The 21,242-nt window shown below is 48.2% G+C and overlaps 1 protein-coding gene across 2 annotated transcripts in view; it reads left to right on the top strand.

Moving 5' to 3' along the window:
- Window positions 1-21,242, top strand: part of GALNT14 (polypeptide N-acetylgalactosaminyltransferase 14) — a 69,834-nt gene that overhangs the window by 11,827 nt on the left and 36,765 nt on the right. For both annotated transcript variants that reach the window (XM_021390797.1, XM_021390798.1), the window contains exon 2: window positions 12,331-12,500. In XM_021390797.1, the coding sequence (XP_021246472.1) occupies window positions 12,331-12,500 (170 nt within the window). The remainder of the gene's footprint in view (window positions 1-12,330; window positions 12,501-21,242) is intronic.

The following is a 21,242-nucleotide window of genomic DNA, read 5'->3' as shown; positions in this document are numbered from 1 at the left end:
CCCCTAGTCCAACCAACTCATCAAAATATCATATCAAAGCGTGAAGACTTTAATTCCCTCTATTCACCATTGCCACTTGTGTCTCAGGAGATAAGGGGGTGGTGGTGTGTCCTGGTGGTGGAGCCCATCCCATTCTGTGGGGTTTGTCCTACTGTTCTCCAGCTGTGGTTCCCATCTTCACTGGGGTGCTGGGCAGAGGGTGAGAGCCAAGCCAAAGCCAGCTGGCTGCAGCTCAGGTGTGCTGCTGGAGGTAGCAGTTCCCCAGCACCGTGTTGGGTTTAGTTTTTCCCTTCTCAATTTGGAGGAATGTATTGTCCTGATGTGCCTTGTTCCTGCTGTGTTGGTTCACTTCAGCATCCTGCGTTTGTATTTTGGGGTGACAAGGATTTTGCTGAAAGCCTGCTTCTCTTTTTGCAGTCGGGAGGCAGAGGATAGGGTTGGTGAGCAGAAATGCATGGTGAACCTTCTCTCATTGCTGAGCCTTCGAGTGCTTTGCAAATATAATTTTCACATGACTCTGAGTGAGCGTTATTGCTCCCGTTTCAGAGCAGACACAGCGGTTGCTGGCAGACCAAGAGAAGGAAGGCTCCACAATACAGATGTTTGACAGCTCCCAGCTGAGCTGGCACAAACCACCGTCACAGTTTTCATTTCTGTCGCGATGTTATTCCTTCCATTGCAGGAAGAGGGATGCATTCAGACGCTCAGCTGTACTCGGCAGTTTTGCATTAGAACTCTCTGTGTAGGAGGAAAAAGTCTCGGCTTGTGCAGCCGGCTATTTCTGGTGCCTCGCCCCAGACATCTGTGTTGGTGTGGGCAGAAACATCTGCTGCAGGCTGCGGTGGGACTCCCACAGCCACCTGTGTGCCTGCTCGGTGCTTGGGCTCAGGTGCTGCCCTACCCAGCATGCAGCGTGTAGGGTTGGGTTGAGGCCAAGGGTGGAGGCTTGGTCCTGTGTCAGCCAAGCAGTAACTACCCATCAAAGCTACATTTTCTTGATTGATGACTACAAAAGGCCTGTGTTCCTTATTGCAGAGGATTGTGTGTCTGTGAGAGAGAGTCAGTGCCAGATTGGGGATATTTGTTTCAATAATAACAACAAAGCTCAGTGCCTGCTTGCTGGTTTCTGTCCAGATCCCCATGATTTTTGGAGGTGTTTGGAGTGTGCTGCACCACGTAACTCAGCAGTAGGTTTATTTTTTGGCTCTGAGTGGTATCTTTTTTTTTTTTTTTTTTTTTTTTTTGACTTCTACATATGTGCAGATCTACTGATTGCATTCAGATGTTGCCAGCGTGCATGGAAAAGGAGGAAGGCTGCAAGGTGCTGTGGAGTTTGTGCCAGGGGATGGGTGAAGCAGGGGATGTTCAGGTGCTGGAGCGGAGCAGGAGAGTTTTGGAGAAGGAGCGAGGCAAAGGCTGGGAGCAGGGGACTGGGCAAAGCAGGCGATTTTGCTGGCCTCCAGCTTGGTGTGGGTCTACTGCACCCATGCTCGTGCTCCTGCTTCATTTTCCTGGAAGGAAAATACTTTTCAATCTTGTCACTCTAGGCAAGGAGGTGTTTTTTGCAGTGCTAGAAGGGAGCCTTTGCTCTCAATGAAGCTGTGATTTTCCCAGCACCATCTCTTCCCTCCCCGCAGGGATGATTTTACAGTTGTAGAGGAGGCTGTAAGGCAGCCAAACCTCTTTGGGTCACCCCCTGCCACTGCTGAGCTCGGCACGGTCCCTTGGCATCCCTGCAGTGCCCAGCCCTGGAGCCAACGGAGGCAGAGTCTGGCAAAATGCTTTGTATATTTCTTTTGTGAAATACCTTGCTCTCAGGTTATTTATCATTATTATATTTATTACCTGTTCTTTTCTCTTTGCCTCCTTCTCTAAGGAAGGCAGGATGGCTTATGTGTGTCATAAAGCAGCACTTGATGGACTTCCACCTTTCACTGCAGAAACTGTCTGTATCAGGTGCAGGTTTTGGCAGATAGTTTGGCTGGCCTCAAGGTGCACTTTTGGGGCACATCTACCCTAAAACGTTTCTCGGGCCTCACTACAAGTTTTGGTCCCTGCTGCTAGCCCCATGTCATCCTTGGACTGTCCCTGCTGCATGGAGCTGTTGTGTCCAGAGTCCTCCCCTTGCAGCCCTTGGCACTCTTCCTTCCCTGCAGTCTTTTCTTACCAAGCTTATTTATTTTCTAGCTCACAATACCTTGCTATGATGCATTCCTCACTAGCCAGGGTATTTTTTACCCTATTACTGAGCTGAGATGGAGGAAGGTTAGCCTGACACACATGCTCTAAATTATGCTGCTGTATCTTTGGTGCTGTCACTCACGTTACTGCCAGCTCCAGGATCTTGCGAACACTCTGGCAGCAGGTACCCAAGAATCAAAGGTTTAGATCAGTTCTTGCTGTCACAAATGTTTTATATCCAGTTCCTCCTCGAGGAGAGTTCTGGGGAGGATGGGCTGTTGGTGATGGTACGCGTGTCCTGCAGCACGGTAGCAGTGACCTGAGCTCCATCTTCTTCTGCTCACATGTCAAGGACCGGCTCTGTACCCAGCGTAGCTCACAGAAACACCTGCTTCTGTACAAAATGTCTGTGGCTCAACCCAAAATTTGGGCTAGTCCCAAGAAAGGATTTTCCACAGATGAGACGAGAGGAGAGGCTGGGAACTGCTCAGCAGGATGATGCTATGGGGAGTTAGCAGTAGGGACAGGGAAACTGAGGCATGGCTGGGGGGGAGATTGGGGCTTGTCCAGAGCTGGAAATTGAGTGCAGGAGCTTTGACTGACAGCATTTCTTGCTGAGCAGTAGCTCCTTGGAGGTGGTTGTGCCTTGATGCCCACATGGTAAAGCTCTGCTCCTCAAAAGCAATTAGCTGACAGGGACACGGGACTTTCTGTCAGCTTCCTGAGGACAGTGGAAGCAATGCATATAAGTGCCTTGTGCATTTACAATTATTTTATTTTACTTGAATATCTCTTTTCTAATCTCCTCTTTCCCTCCCCACCCTGCTGGAATAAAACCAGGTAAAATAGAGGCTAAGCTTTCCCTCCCTTGGAGGCACTTTCCCTTATCTGGCAACAATGCTTCACATGTGGCTGCCACCAGTCACCCCTCATTGCTGTATGATTTGGAAGGGGAAAGATAGCAGCATTAGTGTCTAAAGCTGTGTGAAGATCGCCATGGAAGCAATTACCGGATGGATTACCACTGCCTTTGCAGCTGTGAAGAGGCCACACTGGGTCACAGATGCCAAGCGTGTGAGCAGCAAGATCCCTTCCCTCAGCAGGCACAGGGGCTCTTGAGAGGGCTCATTTCAGAGCAGAGTAGGGGCTGCTGACTTCTTTGCCCTCCCTTCCCTGCTCTGACCTTTGGCTTTTATGCAGAAAGAAGAGCAAAGCTCAGCTGGAGACAGAGTGCAGCTGTGGGCTCTTAAATACTAAATCAGCTGCCATTCTTGCTGAAGCATGGGAAGGCTGCTTTGACCTTCATGGCTGGGAAGCAGCTCCCATATGCCCTGAAATGGCTCACAAGAAAAACAAATGTCGTCTGCCTCTGCAGTATCTCCTTTTTGCTACTCTACTTACTGCCTATGGGTCTGCGCTGTTCCCAAATGCCTTTGACTTCTGATGATGCCAAGACTGAATCTGGCTGACATGGGGTGGGGGGCAAGGGTGGATGCTGCCTTCCTTTCTTTTCTAATTAAAGCACTGTGTAATTGCTGCTGACCTTTGGAGGACCACCCTAGGCCTTTCCTGCCTTCTGTATCAGATCCTTCGCAGCAGTGACAGGTATCCTGGCTGCTGCACTGAGCTGGTGCTGCTGTGTGTGCCAGTGGGGATGCCTGGATTTTTTGCCCTCTTTGAGGAATGGCAGAGGTCCATCCAAGGAAGGTCGCATTTGGAGAAACTTCTCATGTCAAGGGCAGATTTCTGTGCTGAAATCAGACTGGTTTGGGGTGAGATGTTTTTTGGGTGAGTGTCTGCAGCAGCTGGCTGTGACGCATGGTTGCTGTGGGGTGAGATGAAGGACTATGGAATTTCAGCAGCCCCTTTCCACAGCAGAGCAGGATAGAGACATTGAGGCAGCCTTGGGCAGCACACATCTGCTACATGCAGTGTTGCTGAAGGCAGCTCACTGGGCTGCAGCGTTTTGCAGCACAGTGGTGGTGTGAGTCCTTTGCAGAACATTCTCAAACCTGTAGCAGAGAGAGGGACGAAAGCTGGAGCAGGACAGTAGGGTGATTTAACAGGCAGGGTGCAAACATCCTCTCCTAATAGCAGTGCTGGCCCCCCAGCATCCCACAGTGATTTCTGTCTCAGCTGAGGGAGGACCTGCCCCAAGTTCATTTTTCCTAATTGCTGCTGGTAGACCCACTAGTAATGGTTCATAGGTGCCAGCAGGCTGGGGATGACAAGCACTGACCTAGCTCATCCTTTCTGGGTGGGTTGTGGCAGAGCCCGAAAGTGCTCTGTTCTGGAGGATTTGGTGTTATTAAAATTAAGAAAAAAAGAAATTCAGCTTGGGATGAAGATGGGAACAGTACCAGCCACAAGAGCTTGGAAAGTACAAACCCCACCGGGAGAGGGATAGGATGAAATAGGGCTGCAGACATGAGACTCAGGGAAAAGCTTATTGAGAAAATCTCTGCCCAAGTGCACGTAGTTTAGAATGAGCAATTGAGCCAAGCAGACCTGAGGGGCCTTAGGGGAGCAGCAGACAGAGGGAGACGACTGAAAATCCTCTCCTTCCTACTGTGTGCCTTCAGGCACAGACAGAGCTGGGTATTCTCTTTTCTCCAGTCAGCAGCTTGGTTTGTGCTGACCTCCTAAATATTCAGCTCATTATACAGTGTAACGTATAAATAAAACAGAAGCAGGCAGCAATATTCTCCTGGAGCATATAATCGGCTTCCTTTCCTTTTTAATTATACAGGATTTGTCTTCATGTGTCAGGCTATCCTGTGAACTAATTTATTATTTTAACAAATTAAAGTCTGATCTTTGTGCAGCAAGGTGCTCCTGTACAGCTGCACACGCACACCTGATTGTGGGGAGGGGTAGAGGATGAAGAGCATCTTTTGGACTGGGAACTTAAGGAAGTCAATAGCTGTGTGTGGCTTCTAGAGGTCAGCAGTGAGAACTTTGGGGCTAGGAGAGCCAGCCAGAGATGTGGACAACACGTTCTCACAGCTCTACTGAAGTTGCCAAAGACTGGAAGAAGAGGTGACTTTGTAGTGTGGTTTTTGCAAAGGCAAAGAACGTACCAATACCACCTATGAACCCCCTTTGCTCCTGCCTCATGCATAGTGGGGGATCCAATGGGTAAGAGGATAGGGGAACTATCAGATTTCTGCTCTTTGAAGGGAGAGATATGAGAGACACTCAGTCCTCCTTCTGAGCACTAAAGCAGTGAAGATCTAATGGAGAATGGGGAAGTACGGAAGATAGACCATTCATAACTGAATGAAAACAGGGCAAGAAGAGATTACTTTCTCCCACCAAGACTAGAAGTTTCTGCCTGCTAGAAGATTTAGGGGAGAAGACTTGAGAAAGGCAAATGCACTTTTCTGTATCATCAGAGAGGCAGAACCTTCTGTTTCCACCAGGTTGGAAATTACAGAGGTCACCAAGTGCGATGCTGGCTAGAACTATGCATTGTCTCCACCTCATGGAAGCAAGGAGGTGACAGACAAGGAGCACTGTCCATGTGTGAAGCTCCCAGGCTGTTTGCAGGATACAAGGGTATGTTTTAACCTGGCACCACTACTGGTACTGCAAGTGCTGGTTAATGAGCATGGGATGAAATCTTTCTCCCTAGCAAAGCCCTGGAAAAAAATTTGGCCTTTCATCAAAGAAATGAATCTGTCATCTTTATCTCCCTGCAACTTAGAGTCTCCTGATTTGCAAATAAATTCCCCGTGTTGGTGGCAGCCCTAGCCATCCGTTTAAAATTAAAGCTTTGGTGCCCTTACTGGAAACTGCATCAATAATCCTCTGGCAGCTCTTTGTGCTTTCGTATTTGACTGGCAAGTTTAGCAGATACAAGCCTCTGAAGGGTGTTTTGGACCCTGTGTATCATTTATTGAGGATACAAATGGAAAATACACAAAGTGGTGGTCCTAGCTGTGATCTACTTAACCATGGTCCAGCTGCCTCAGCTCTGGGATGGCTCCTTGTGCCATATCACTGGCCAGCAGCCTGTGCTAAGCCCAGCTGAGCACAGGGACACTGAGATGAGGCATTAGAAATCCAGGTCAAGAGCCAGAACAGGAATAATTCCATCCAGGCAGTGCTTACCTATGTTCTCAAAGGCCAAGTACACTTCTGTGGCCATTTTCCAGCAAGGGTGATGACAGCATGGCCTTAGCCTCAGGGCCGTGGGTAAGTGGGACACTTACTGGAAGGTCCTCAGGGACTCATGCTCCTGCTGAGCTAGCAGAAAGGAGGCAATGCTCTGTCTTTTGAAGACAGAGCTGTGTGTGTGTGTGACCATGCACAGGCAGGAAAAGGTCAGTCACAGCAAGCTCAGTGATGAATGATTAGAGATCCTCTAGGGACCCCAGTCAGAGGACAGACTTTGCTAGAAAAATGCTTTGTCTTAATTAGCTATCGGTATTAATATTTGATTTGATATTTCTTTGTCTTTCTTCCCCCAGCTGGGGGGGGAAGTGTGGCCTGAATGGTCTCAGCGCTGCTGAGAGACAATGAAGCACCTCCAAGTGATGGGAGGTCCTCGGCCCTGCTCTGCATCCCCACCTGAGGTAGCCCTTCAGGGCCTACCCTGTGGAGTTGTCACCAAGGTGCACCTGTGCCCAGGTACTTCTGCAAGTGTCACAGCCCTCAAACAAAGGAGTTGGAGCTGAAATCTCCACAGAACAGAAGATTGTAAAGGGTGGGTGACAGCCTGGCCCCAGAGCTGCGTCCCTTTGTAGCATGTGTTTGGTGTCAGCACAAAGTCGATGAAGAAGGCCCTGACCCAAAGAGGTACTTAAGCAAGTGCTTAACTCTTAAGCATTTAAAGAGTGACTTCTGTGGGCTCCCACAAATGCCTGAAGTTGGTTAACTTCATACTGAAGTGCTTGGTTGGCTTAAAGACTGCACAGTTTGGGAAAGGAGGGTAAGCAGAAGGAGAGGGTCTTGTGACAGTCCTTCAGCTGCTGCCCAGTACCTGGAGCATCCCAGAATGGCACTGTGGGCTCAGAGCCTGGTCCCAGGGGACACACAGCCCACTTCTGACACCGCCACATGGGACAAAGCGTGTGGCCTTGGTGCTGTGCCTGTCCCTCGTTTTTGGGACTGCAGGATGGTTGGGATGAGGCTGTCAGGGTGTGGACGATAGCGCAGAAAAAGATGTATCCCAAAGTATGACTTGCGCCTTGATGCTCAGCTTTTTCAAGTGCCCCATCTGCAGTCCCGTCCTGCATTTGAGCAAGTCCCAATGGGATGTTTGGAGAGATGGGGGAAGAGGATGGAGGCAGTGTGATGTCCTGCTGCTTTTCCCCTGCTGGGGCTGCCATCCCTCATAGCGCCTGCTTGGGCACCAGGGCATAGGGCAGGATGAGCCTTACTCTGTTTGAAGCGTTATATATAATCCCTTCAGATGGCATTAGTGCCTTGGACAGCAGCAGCCCTATAATTAAGCCTTCCGCTTGCAGGGGCCCAGCGCTTTGGCATGATGTTTAAATCTCATTTGTGTAATGCCTGGCTGCAATTCCTGCTGAAGGATTACCCTCTTTCTTCGGTGTCCCTGAGTGGCAGCACACAAAGAGCTCAAACTATGTGGACAGGAGTGATGTGCCTCAGGACATCGGAGTTCCTAGAGGCTGCTTGTGCCAAATGGAGAGGAGTTTTCCCTTGTTTACTTGTTTTAGGCTGATGTATTTTTATATTTCTCTTGTCCTCCTTTTTATTAATGCCCAAGTCCCAGGAAGGGCATGGCAGTGCTCAGAGATGAATACTCAGTTAGGGATTAGGGAGACATGATGCTACCTAAAAAAGAGAGAGGGAAGGCCTCATGGCAGCTCGTAGTGCTGAGCTCTGCTCTCTGGTGACAGCATCAGGACCCCAGGGAACAGCATGGAGCTGTGTCAGGGGAGGGTCGGGGGGCTAGGAACAGGCTCTGCCCCGGAGCGCGGTGGGCATGGCCCCAGTGCTGGAGCTCAGGGAGTGTCTGGACAGTGCTCTCAGCCACAGGGTTTGGGTTTGAGTGGTGCTATGTGGAGGCAGGAGCTGGGCTCAGCGGTCCTTGTGGATCCCTTCCAACTCAGCATATTCTGTGATTCTGTAATTCTGTCAAAACTGGGCTTGGGGAGCACATTTATTTCCAGTCCATGGAGCCTCTGAAAAAGAGTATGCAAGTGGGTGGCTCGCTGCTGCCAGACCCTCCATTTACCAGTCCTGGTGCTAGTGACGCTGTCCCATCCTTGTTTTCTCCTCAACTCCTTATTTTGGGTGCTGCCAGCTCTCCAAGTGATGGAGCCAGTCCTCTAGACAGAGAGCAGGCACACAATGCCCTTGTGAAACCCTGTGCATTGTGCCTGTCCCACTCATGTCAGCCTAAATGAAGCCAAAACAAAAACAACTTTTGTTTTAGCAAAGGCTTACGTTCTCTATTTTAGGCCTGTAAACATTGTCAGTGAGTGAATCAGGAGCCACTTTTAGCTCCTGCTGCCCACTGCCTTTCCTCCTTGGCATCCACCTGGGCTGGATGGCGTGCCTTCTCTGTTCTCCCAACTGCTGTCATGGTTTTATGATTTTGGGTTATTGGTATTCCACATCATAATATCATGTAGTGCACTGGGAGTTAAATAGTTAATGCTCCAGTTCCGTGGACTGTGGATAGTTCCGGGTACCTAGTTCTCAGAAGAGAAGAAGAACTACATTTCCCAGGGGACCTTACCTCTTCTCTTCCCGTCTCTCGTCCCGGCAGCATCTTGCTCCCCAGCCATCTCACCATTGGCACTAGAGTGAGGCCTACTTTAATTTTGGATGCTCTCTCTCATTTTATTGGATTTATTAGCTTAAATTGTGATTATATTGTATTATAGTGTGTTATTTTGCATTCCGATATCTTATTTAGTAAATTAGTTTGTTTCTCCTCAGATCGTTGCCACTGTGTTGTTTCTAGGCCCATCTCCCTACCCTTTTTCCCTTTCCCGGGGTGTGGGTCCGTGGGTCCCCCACCCCATTCATCACAGAACCAGGCCGAACCTGCCCGTAAACCGTTGACAACAGCTTTCAGCTCAGGGAATGATCTATTTAGTGATTTTTAGTGGGTGAATTTTTCCATATGTGTTTCCTTATGAACTCCCCAAGCTCCCTGCTCAGGACAGGACAGTTCACTTTGCAAACCTTCAGCCCACATCTGGAGCAGAGCTGTCGTGGGGGAAGCCTCATGCCCTCAGCAGCCAGGGATGCTTGTTCCTCCTTCCTGCTCCAGTGATCCCTGCTCTACTGTAATCACACAATTATTATGCCATTAATATGTCATACTCACAGAAGTCCACATAAACAAAGCATTAATGGTTGCCAGAATGTTGTATTCTTTGCTGCTAATGACCTGCTATTCCCCCACAGCACAGCACCACTCCCCCTTCCTTTGTTTCTGATCCATGATTTAAGCAGCAGATGACAAAGTATACCTTTGCACTGTTGCGGTGGAAAGCTACCCCAGTGCTTGGTCTTGGTTTGTTGCTTGACCTGTTATTTGCTGTAATTGGGATTTGGGGTGTTTTTGACGGGCTGCTAAAGGAGGGGGTTCTCCCCAAGCTGCATTCTCACTCGGGACCATCCCTGCCACATGACAGGATGCAGTAGATGCTCTCTGCAATGGGTAAGAAAATGCAACAGATGCATTGCAGGATGCAGAATGGAGGAGAGGGTGAGCTTCCTAGCACTTGTGTCCAGAGCTACTCATTTTTTTGATATCTTTTTCCACTCTTTCCTGTGGATTCATTCAGTCTCTCAAACTCTTTAAGCATTGACTGTGTTTCCTATAATTAATACTAGCCATTAAACTGCAGTGCTGAAAGAGAAATTACCTAATTCCAAGGAAAAACAATGAAAATTTATTACTTGTACATGAAAGAAAATGAATATGAAGCTTAGGGAGAGGAGCTCTGTGGAAGATAGAAAGGCAAGTAGTGTATTGACTTAATTCTTTTCCAGCGCAGGGTAATTTGGCTCCTAAAGTGAGTTAGATCACAATAAATTAAATTTAGATTTCTGCACATCAGTTAAATAACTCCTAAGACAGGACTCTAGAGCAAGGAAGAGGTGATAATATGTGGGGGAAATATTATAATTAAGACCTCATCCAGTGACCCAGAACTGATGTCTTGTCTCTAGGTGGATGAAGGGTTTTTCTCCTTCCATTTCAACTTGCTTTCCCCTTCCCTGTTTGGGTGCGAAGTACCAAGTGAGTCCTTTGTCTGTGGGTCCTCTGCGTCTGAGGATGCTACCTTGATTTTGGTCACGGTTGCATGTGGGTATTTTCCAGCTGAGAAGGTGGGCCAGTTTTATAACAAAATAGCTCTTTAATCTCAGTTTGGCGTCATGCGCTCTTGATCTTGGATGTGTATTTAGCTCCCAGATTTTGGAAACATCCGGCTGATTGATAGATAGCTTTCCTCAACACAAGAGGGAGAAGACTGAGAGCCAAATGAATCAAAGTGGGCCGGAGAGTTTCAGGAGGAAATGTTGCAGAGCTGTTCACTGCAGAGATACTCAAAGTGTGCGGCTGGCCTGTGGGTAGATAGCAAACAGTGTTTTCCTGACCCACTGCAGCCTTCCCACTCAAGCTTGTTGGAGCCTTTCTTGAATGGTGTGCTTCCAGCTACTCTGAGCCTACTGGGTTTAATTGACATTTAAAGATACAGAGAGACATCTAACAGCCTTAAGTGCTGTGTGACCACTTTTAAAATCCATTTCTCATATCAAATATCAAGTTTGATTTAAAAACAAACAAACAAAGAAAAAACTAGTTTTGCTTTTCTTCCTAGCATTAAAATTTAGGTGGCAGTTGTTTTTATAGAGCGAGTCCCCCCAGGCACATCATGAAATCTTTATAAACTTGAGGGCTTTGGTGGACCTGTGATGCAATCGGCTCACTTCTGCCTGATCTTTTACTGCGACAGTAAATCATGTTTTGCAAGATGCCTTAGAAAAAAACATAAACAATATATCTCACCCAGTCTACATCGGTCCTCCCGAAAACCTGCAGTTTGTTTACTTACGTTCCTCTGCTCGTAAACCTGCTGGGCTGCGGTGACCTGATCATTTTAATAACTCTCTCCCAGTCTTTGATAGCTTTCTCCTGGCCCGGCTGGTGCTTCAGGGGTTTCTTTGTGTCTTTCTTGCAACAGGATAAATTCTGGAGGAACTCTGGATAAAGTTATGAGGTCATGCAATAGGGGAATAACTACCCCGTGCTTACAAGGCCCTGTAGCTCTGGCTCTACCAGCATTTTGGGGAGTCCCTTCAAGCAGGGTGCTTGTTGGGTACAGTGCTCTGGGGATGCCCAGCGTGGTCCTGCAGTGGTGCTGGTGGTTGGCTGGTGAGCAGCAGCTGGGGCTCCCTCCCTCCCCATCCTGTTAACACAGCGAGTGTGCTGTCACATGTGAGTAAAATCAATTACAGGATAAAAATCACCCATCTCAAAAGCTTCATTTTCACTATTAGCCGGCAAAATCGGCGTTGAGATGGTGTTAACAGAAGAAAAAAAAAGAGCGGGGGGGGAGGAAAGGGAGGAAAGATCAATTATCAGATAAGATCACAATTTTCTTAGGGGCTGAGACATCTGTAAATGTTTGAATCTCCCTGCATTACGTGTTGAGATCAAAGAGCCTGTGCTGCAGGAATGATGTGATCTTATCAGCACTGCCTTCCGCTTGCCAGCCCGGTGCTGCTGGGGGATGCTTGGCCTCTGCCAGCTGTCACAGTCAGTGAGCAGCCCCAAAAAGCATCTCTATCCCTTTTGCTTGGCACCCTGGGAGGGGATGGCGTGGCAGGGCTGCGCTCCTCAGCAGCTCTTTGTGTCTGCCTGCATTTCCTGAGACTGTGCTGCTCGAGAGTGGGACCTACCAGAAATGGGTGTTTGGTTTGAAATTAATCATTTCAAACTCGAATGACCAAATTCTCCTTAACGTGTCACTGAAAGACTGTAAGGAGAAAGAAAACAGGAAAAGAAACAAAAGAAAAAAAACAGAAAAGCAAAGACTTACCCAGGCTCCTTGTTAGCATCTCCCAGCAACGCCTGGCTCGGGGCTGCCCAACCTCTGGAGTGGGGCCGGGTGCTCCTTCCTGTCTCTAATGGGGCTGACTTTGTGCGCGCAGGGCTCGGAGGCGGACTGGGACGACCTGTGGGATCAGTTTGAAGAGCGGAGATACCTGAGCGCTCGGAAGTGGAAGGGCGGAGAGGACCCGTACCGGCTCCATGCCTTTAACCAGCGGGAGAGCGAGAGGATGCCCAGTGACCGTGCCGTCCGTGACACCCGCCACCACAGGTTCTGCCCACACCGCCCTCCCTCGCCTGGGATTCCAGGCACCGCGGTGGGACCACAGCTCTGCTGGGGGGGCTAGGGCAGGGGCACGGTGAGGTGTGTCCAGCGAGGAGGTGTGCTTGCTTTCTGGCCCCAATGGCTTGCTGATTTGAGAACGGTTTCGGGCAGATAGCATCACGCTTGTTCAGCTCACCGGTGGTTGCACAAATCAAGGTGGATTCTTGTTGATTACACAGAAGCGTAATGATTTTTCGATGAAGGCAAGTTTTTCTTTTCTTTTTTTTTTTAATTCTTTTCTTTTTTTTTTTAATTCTTTTCTTTTTTTTTTTAATTCTTTTCTTTTTTTTTTTAATTCTTTTCTTTTTTTCTTTTTCAATTCTTGTGCATCCAAAAGCAGGGATAGGATGAGAGGCAGTGGCCTTAGGTTGCACAGAGATTCAAGTTGAATATTAGAAAAAAATTTCTTCTCAGAAAGAGTGGTGAGGCATTGGCACAGGCTGCCCAGGGAGGTGGTGGAGTCACCGTCCCTGGAGGAATTCCAGAACCATGGAGATGTGGAATTGAGGGACATCGTCAGTGGGAGATAGTGGCGGTAGGTGGATGGTTGGACTAGTTGATTTTAGAGATCTTTTCCAACCTTAATAATTCTATGGTTCTACAATTCAAGGGAACTACTGAGCACTGTGGGATTCATTGAGAAATGAGAAGTGGCAACAGTGATGTTATTCAGTCTTCTTTATTTTCCTCATCTCCTTCAAGAAACCTTGTTATATGGGTGGACAGTAGTGTACCACTTTCTTGATTTGGGGATGTTAGAGGGGAACCTGGACCCTTTGAATGGGTTTCATTCAGCCTGGGTTTTATTCTTAAGATCAAATCTTTCAATGTAGTTGATTTATTGTCAGGTGTGGTAATCCTGAATCTATCGACTAAAAGCATTACTTCTTGTGCAAATGCATTATTCCAAGGTCATAAGGAGAGAAAAAAAAAAATATTTTTTTTTTCCTCCCCAGAAAAGCAGGAATAGGTTTGTGTGATATATAGCAGCAGCAATGAGTGTGCAGGAGCACATCACTGTGATGGGCGTAATCTTCGCTGGTGCTGGGAGCTCTTGTGAAGGAGGCCCTGAGATGGTGCAAATGGATGGAACAGCTGCTCGGCAGCTATTTCACTCTGCAGAGGGAGGAGTTCACAAGGGCTGTAAGAAACTATTGCAGGAGAACGGGAGAGGTGAGAACTTACTGGGTTACTTCTTTCAGCAGCTCCAGCACCATGGGGGTCAAAAACATCCTTTGGCACCCAAAAAAGTCTCCTCAGCACTTTGGTTGAAATACTGAAATGACACCAGCTCTCCAGCCCTATAGTAGTCAATTGTGCTTATTTATTTATTTATTAGTACTATTTATTTTCCTAGCCCCTTTTTGTAGTAAGGAGCAGATGCTCCTTTCTCCAGAGTGGGGCTAACTGCCTTGATGGATGCCTATTAGAGTAGATCAGAGAGTGAGCATGCTATTCCTGGAGAGAATTAACCCCGAGGATATTAACCACCTGCCCTACTAAGAAAGAAGGTAGGCTCAGCTGCCCCCTGGCTGCACCCCAGCCGTGGTGGCAGCCACCTCGTTCCCAGGCATGAGGAAAGAAAAGTTAAGGAAGAAGCGAGGGTGCAACATGTGGGAGGGGCTGGTGCTAATTGCGTTTGCTTCCAGTTTCTTTAATGCAGTAATTGGATTCTGATTTATTGAATACATCTGAGCGGTGCTGTAGATGCTGCATGATTAGCCAACCGGTAGAGAGCAGCCGTGGAGGAAACACGGCTGCTGGAGATCTGGGGGAGGTGGGTGCTGAAGAGGCTTGTGCAGGAGGGAGGAAGGGTCCTGGCATGGTGGCCTGAGGGTAGAGAAAAGTGCAGAGGTCAAAAAGTCCCATGTGGAAGGAAATCCTTGCTCATAATGCACGTGTTTGAGGAGTTGTCGCAGCTGATACTCCAGCTGTTCCCGAGGGAAGCTGCATCCTACAATGTAGCCTGCTCCAGTGCATCGCTGTGCAAAGAGCCGTGCCAACGGGCTCCCCAGCTGCCATCCCCAAAGAAAGCTCACGTGAGGGGCTGGAGGCCTTAGGGACACTTGCTCACCTCTGAAGCACGTCCTCAGGGGTGAGCAGGTCTCCTTCAGCCTCTCAGCCAAGTGTTGGTGCCCAAAGCAGGCTGCTCTGCTCTCCCACCAGATTTTCAGCATATTTCTTCTCTTTTATCCCCCCTGTAAGTCTTGCTGCTGTCACACATCATACAGACCTGCAAAACAAAATGATGCCCAGAGACTGACACCTCCTAGTCCGAGTGCCCGGGACATGGGGAGACTCCTTTTACAGCTTCTCTTTTGGGTGTTTCACCAGCACTATCTCCTTGGCTATTTATTTTTGCTAACCAAGCAAAACATCAAGAATCAACAATAGTTGAATGTACAAAACCTGGCATGGTCTGAGCAGCAAGCTCCTTGCCAGAAGGTCACAGAGAGGGCAAATACTTTCCATGGGATGCAATGTGGCACTGGCAGCCAGTTGCTTAGCAATATTTGCTAGAGAGTTTTTTGTTTTTAAATTGTAGCCAGATTTCAGATCAAGAGGAATTGCACTGCTGAAGGGAATCGGAGCTGGAGAAACCATTGCAGCTCCTTTTGCCTTCCTGGGTGATTTCAGCCCCCTCTGTGGGCTGCATCTGTGGCCAGAGCATAGCTCTTGGTGACCTGCCTGCTTTTCCATTCCTGTAGTTGCATTCCTGGTTATGCACTAAGTAAGCTTTTGGACCATGTGAAGGGGTGCCTTTCCCAAGGAGAGGGCAGTGCAGCATCCTGTGATGATTATCCCATCCCCACCAAGTGTCAAGACTAAGAAATTCCCATGCTCACAGCACCAGCTTGGGCCCAGGTGCAGTTGGCATGTCCAAGCTGTGCATGAGCATCACTTGTTGCTGGGGTAGGTCGCTGGTCCTTTCAGCTGCTGTGGTCACAGACTTCTTGGGATATCTCACTGCCACTTCCTAGCTTCAGCAGCAGGTGAGTTGACATCATATAATTACAGAATGGCTTGGGTTGGAAGGGACCCTAATGCCCCCCCAGCCCTAACCCCTGCCATGGGCAGGGCTGCCTCCTACCAGCTCAGGCTGCCCAGGGCCCATCCAACCTGGCCTTGGGCATCTCCAGGCATGGGGCACCCACAGCTCTGGGCAACAGCACCAGGGCCTCACCACCCCCTGAGTATCGTGCATGCATGCATAGGGAACCTATCTTAGGTTTTCAGCATGGCTCTGTGGTTTTGGAAGCTGACAGGGAGCATGCCTTACCCAGAGCCAGAAGAACTAGCCTGAGCAGGGATTTCTGCTCAACAATGGGGGAGAAGCAGGTAGATAAAACTGGGGAGAAGATCAACAGGTGTCACAGCAGTGTTTGGAGATGTAAGAACTTCCAGCAGACTTTGAGAGCAACTGCAATGTGTTTAACTGTGCAAAGGATGTCAGCCAGCCTCAGGCATCCCCTACTGCCTGTTTCATTCTATTCCCCCTGTTTCTAGTTCTGCAGCTCTTATACAAGTTCTGTAGTTTAGTCTCGAGCTGGCAGAGCACAGAGGACAAAGACGGAGCCCTGCTCAATCCTGGCACAAGGCAATAATCCTCTGAATTTTTGAAGCTGCCTGAGTCCCAAGTGTTTTATGTGAGACCATATCTTCCCAGCTGAGCTTGAATTTTACAACTGCTGGAGGGGGTGTGTTTGTGTGCATATCTGCACGTCTGAGAGAAAGCAAGCAGCTGCTGAAATCAAGTTGCGGTTGAGAAGAGAGCCTTGCAGGCATGCTGGCAGGTTTGGAGATTGGGCATCGCGTCATCTGCTGACATGGAGAGTGTTCTAACAGCCATAAACTTGATCACATGGACTTGCTCCTCATAAAACTCTTACCTTGCAGTCTGTCCTCTTCCGTTTGCTGGCGACAACAGATGCCATAAGATTTTCTCCTTGTTTCTGACAACACGGCCTTTGATCTAATGTTTTTAAGATCTCCTTGCACTTCTCACATTGCCTTGTCTTCGTCCAGTCTTGTTGCCCATTAGACCAAAACCATGTGGAGGTGACCCAGCATTTCCTTTAATTCTCATCAGTTAGAAATGCAGTTTGTACCATGTGCAGGGATACAGGTGTATTGTCTTTTTAGCCCCCAGAAGATGAACATAATACCTGGAGAATACCGAAATGCATCTATGTTTCTTGCTTGGCTTGTTTTAGAGCTCAAATAAAGACCTGTGTTGTGCCTTTGCCACCTGCATTTCCTGGCTGGCAGGATAGAGGTGGGGTTGAGCTCTGCTCTGCTGTCCTCATTGGTACCTGAACACAAGACCTGCAAAAACAGCTGAGTAGCTAGCACATGCCTGAAGCTCTCTGACTCCAATCAGGATGTGGCTGGATGCATACGGCTCTCCTCCTGCTTTTGCGGTTCTTTATTAGCTATCACTTATGATGTCCAAAGCCAGGACACTGAGAATAATGAGATTTGCAGTTGTTGGCAGCTAAGCAAAGAGGGCAGTACAGGCCTTCCTTGCTATTAATCAGAAATAAGCACTTCATAAAGTCATAAAATAATTCTGCTTGGAAGAGACCGCAGATCAGCATCCTGCCTGAGGCAGGGTTGGCTATGAAATCAGACCAGGTTTCTTTCCTGTTGCAGAAACCACTGTGACCTCTAGGTCTCCTGCCTGTTGTGTGGACCAACGTTTTGCAACGCAATTGAAAAACGTTGATTGAAGCACATGTAATTTGTAGCTGCCTCTGATTTGTGTAACAGGCTTTGAAGTTGCTCGAGTAGCCATCCTTACATTACCCACGTCTGTCCCATCATGCAGATGCTGCAGGCTCCAGTCACTCACAGTCAATGCATTTAAATGAGAGGAGGAGGTGGTACACATCAAAGCACGCTTGCTAAAGCCTCTTGTCCTCACTGCCTGCCATGCAGTGACTGCACTGCACCGCAGCAACTGCTCAGGCTCTGCTGCAGGTGAGGCTTAAGAAAACTCAACAAATATAATCCCCTCATCTTCACTCTGTGATGCTGCCTGAAAAGGGGGGAAAGGTATTCATTTTAGCTAAATTTCCCACTCTCCTGCTTCTGCTGGAGCTGGCCTCGAGGCGCTCTGCAAAGGGGAAGGGCTCTGTGAGCAGCATCCCTAAATAGCATCTTGGGCTTAATCACCTTTGAGACAGTTGTAATCTAGGCGAGCCCCACTGGCATCACAGGGAGATTATCCAGTTTCACACTGGTATCAAAGAGATCAAAACCTGCTCATGGACATGCAGGCTTCCTGAAAACACTTTTATGTTGGTATAGCAAAATTACCCAGCTTCACGCCTTGGGTGAAGTGCTTTGGAATACTGGAGGTTAAAGACTTAGCTTTTGCTGCTGTCTTGCCCCAGGAGTGGGGACACCTGGTGAAGTGATGGGTCTCCTTGAGGACCTGTGGGCAGTGATTTGGGCTGGAAGCACGCAGTCCTGCCCAACAGCTGGTATGTGTCCAGGCCCTCGTCTTGGGAATGGCCGTGGCCTCACCAGTGTGTGTGACAGCAACTGTGATGCTTCCTGCCCTGTTTTTGCTCTCTGGTGGTCTGTGGAATGTCTTCTCAGGAGGTGGAGGAGACCTGACGGTTTCTGAGCCAGGGACTGGTGGCTTCAGGGGATAAAATTCAATGAACGCAATTATCTTTCTCAAATGTCTCTTTTTACTTCATATCTTTTTTGAAGCTTTTTTTTTTTTTCCATTTAGAGGAAAGAAGAAGTGTTGAGAAGGAGCTATTTAAAATGTGATTTAGTGAGCTTAAGCATTGAGAGGTTGTATCTCCCCGAAGATAGCTTTAAGCAGAAACGGTACTGGGATAAGATGCTGCAGCAGGGGCAGTTAAGGGACAGGGTTGGTTGTGAATCGATCATAGATACTGTGGGGAAAAGGCAATGTTGATGCTTATTCTGCAGTTGTGGATTTGAAGTCCTATTCCTCCATGAAAAGGATGAGGGTGACCCTTGGGAAGGAGTTCAGGAGCGAGCTAGGCTGTGTAAGGGTCTGACGGAAATGTGTAGGTGAATGTTCTGAATGCATGAGGATGTGCCACTTAAGGGGCTGTTACTCATTTCTTCTGGAAGGCAAAGCTAGTCATATCTGAAAGTACAAGAAAGAGCTGTGCTGGGAGAGTGAGTTATGGCACCTGTCTGTACAGCAAGGAGAAACCACTCCTGAGCTGTGTGTTCTTAGCTGAAAGCTGTCTGTAAGACGTGGGGGATCAGCAGAGCCTGTCAGACCTCAGCATCCTGCAGACCCCTGCTTACTGAGCTCAGATCCTGGCAGGGAGATGATTCTGGACTGACCCAGCCAACGCTGGGGTGTAACAGTGGATTTCCTATCTCCTGCACCTTATGTTCATTCAAGTTGTCCCCCGTGCCAGCTCTGCATTGCTTTTCTGGGTATGAAGAGCATCAGCATGAGACAGGCATCCTCCTGAGAAGAATTGAGGGGGGCACCTTTAATTTATTTGGACTGGTATTTTGCTTGCCAAAAATTGCTGATAAAAACAGGTGAAAACAACCTCTGCCCCTTCCCCAAGTGACAGATTTTCTTCACCTAAGTTATTTTGGTTTTATTTCCCCGTGAGACAGCTTTGATTTTGCTTTGGAAATTCCATACCCTCCCTCACCGCTATTATATTTTGCCAAGAAAAATGTGCACAAAATACTTCTGGGTCGATCGAAAGCTATTCTTCCTTTGTTCTTTTCCAGTTTCTTCATTCGCTCGAGAAAGGCAAAAAATGAAAGAAAGAAGTTTGTGTCCCTGCTCAGCTCTTAGCAGCCTTGCGGGGAGATGTTGTGTGCTGAATCCTCTGATGAGGACAGCTGTGCACTCAGTGTATTGGGAATTTTCTTGCTGTGCAGATGCTGGGGAGCAAGGAGGCTGCCCCAGCACAACCCCAGCTGTAGTGCTCGCAGACAAGGTGCTGGAGCTGCAAGGCTTTTGGTTGAATCCCCGTGCCTTGATTTAAAGCGCTCCCTGTCACTAAGGGCACGGACTAGGAAGAGCAGAAGATATACAGCCTTTGAAGCAGAGCTTTCCCCATGTTAATATTCCCCTGCGAGTTAGTGTTGAAAAGCAGCTGCTGCTTAGATGTGCTGTCAGCCCAAACTTGAGGTAGTGGCCATCCATCCATCAGTGCCACATGTCTCTCCAGCCTCTTATCTCTCGCTCAGGCCCTCAGGAAATGGATGAGCTGGTACTGCCAAGGCTAATTATTCCTCCAGACAGAAGACATGATAAAATATTAACCTTTTTCAACAACAGAGCCCCAGTTAATTGGATCCACTTCTGTGACACATTCACCCGGAGATAAAAGCTCATCTCCAGGAATCTGGCTGTGTGCAGTGATCTTTCTCTGTGTCATGATGGGAGGAGGAGGTGAGTGGCAGGAGGATGAAGACAGCTGGGAATTTAATAAAAACCAGTGACCTGCCAGTCACTGTGCCCTGAGGAAGAACTACTCCATTCTGATGTGAGGATGTGAGCAGCAGATCGACACAAGTGCTGCTGCTTTCATTCAAGATGCTGAAGCTCGGCATGGAGGCAGAGCAGGGTTTGGTAGGATCTGTTCAGCTCACCTTGCCTAGGTTACAGCTGTGTTCTCGGTTTGGGACTATGCCAGTGGACAGGAGTTAGCCAAGCTGGCTGAGTAACCGTGTTTTGCTTCGTTGATTCTTTAAGAAAAATTAAGAACAGGAGTTAGCAATTTCAGGCTAAACCAAAAGCAAAGCTCTTAGGGAATCCAGCGGTAAAAATACAGGAAGATGTGAGGCCTAACTGATCTGTTTTTCTCACCATGCAAAAGAAAATCTTTCATTTAGATCTCAAATGTTTTTGACGCTCTTAGTCATCTAAAAATGACAGGCTGTATTTAAAAGCAAGCGATTTCTAAAATCAGACAAAAAGAATGTGTTGGACTTCTAGGGAACAACTGATGCAGTGGAGCAGAAGGAATGCTGCGTCGCGTGCTGGGTCCCCAGCATCTGCAGGAGCCGTCGGTGGGGAAGCAAAGCACAGCCATGCTGCACTGGGGAGGGCTGGGAGTCACTAGGGATCTTCTGGGAGGCGGTGGCTTCTGGTGAGTCCCAGCGGGTGGTTTTTCAAGCACCTCCATTTTCTCCAGGTCCCCTAGGTGTGCTGACACCCATTCCTCTATGGAGGCATCGTGTTTCCTCTTTGACCTCCAGGTGCCTCCTTCCTTATGAGGCAGAGAGAAAATCCTATATTTCTGTGGGGATGAGAAAGCATGCCCTAAACCATAGCAGGGCACACAAGTGATTTCAGAGGATGGATATTGCTTCATCACCAAGCGCTTTGGTGCTCCCACGGTGCCATTGATCACTCTCTGCTAGAGCCTTCCTCTTCCTTTGACTGCTATAACATATTGACTACTTGTCTTATAATTATTATGTGCCATTGATTACTTTGATAGCTTGCTCTGAGCAATTCTGACAGAATAAAGTTGTTTGTTTTAACTTTCATGCTTGTCGCAGCGTTTCTATTGACCCGATATGTTTACCTAGACTGAAATCGAAGTTGGGTATTAGCAAGCAATGGAACTAATTCTCTGAGGTTTGCTATGGTTGATAGTTCAGGCTATGAGACAGTTTCTTCAAGCAAATTTTTTTTTTTTCCCCAGCTAACCAGAA

Source organism: Numida meleagris, chromosome 3 (genome assembly GCF_002078875.1).
Source record: "Numida meleagris isolate 19003 breed g44 Domestic line chromosome 3, NumMel1.0, whole genome shotgun sequence".
Classification (NCBI taxonomy): domain Eukaryota; kingdom Metazoa; phylum Chordata; class Aves; order Galliformes; family Numididae; genus Numida; species Numida meleagris.
This window is presented reverse-complemented; position numbering and strand designations above follow the sequence as displayed.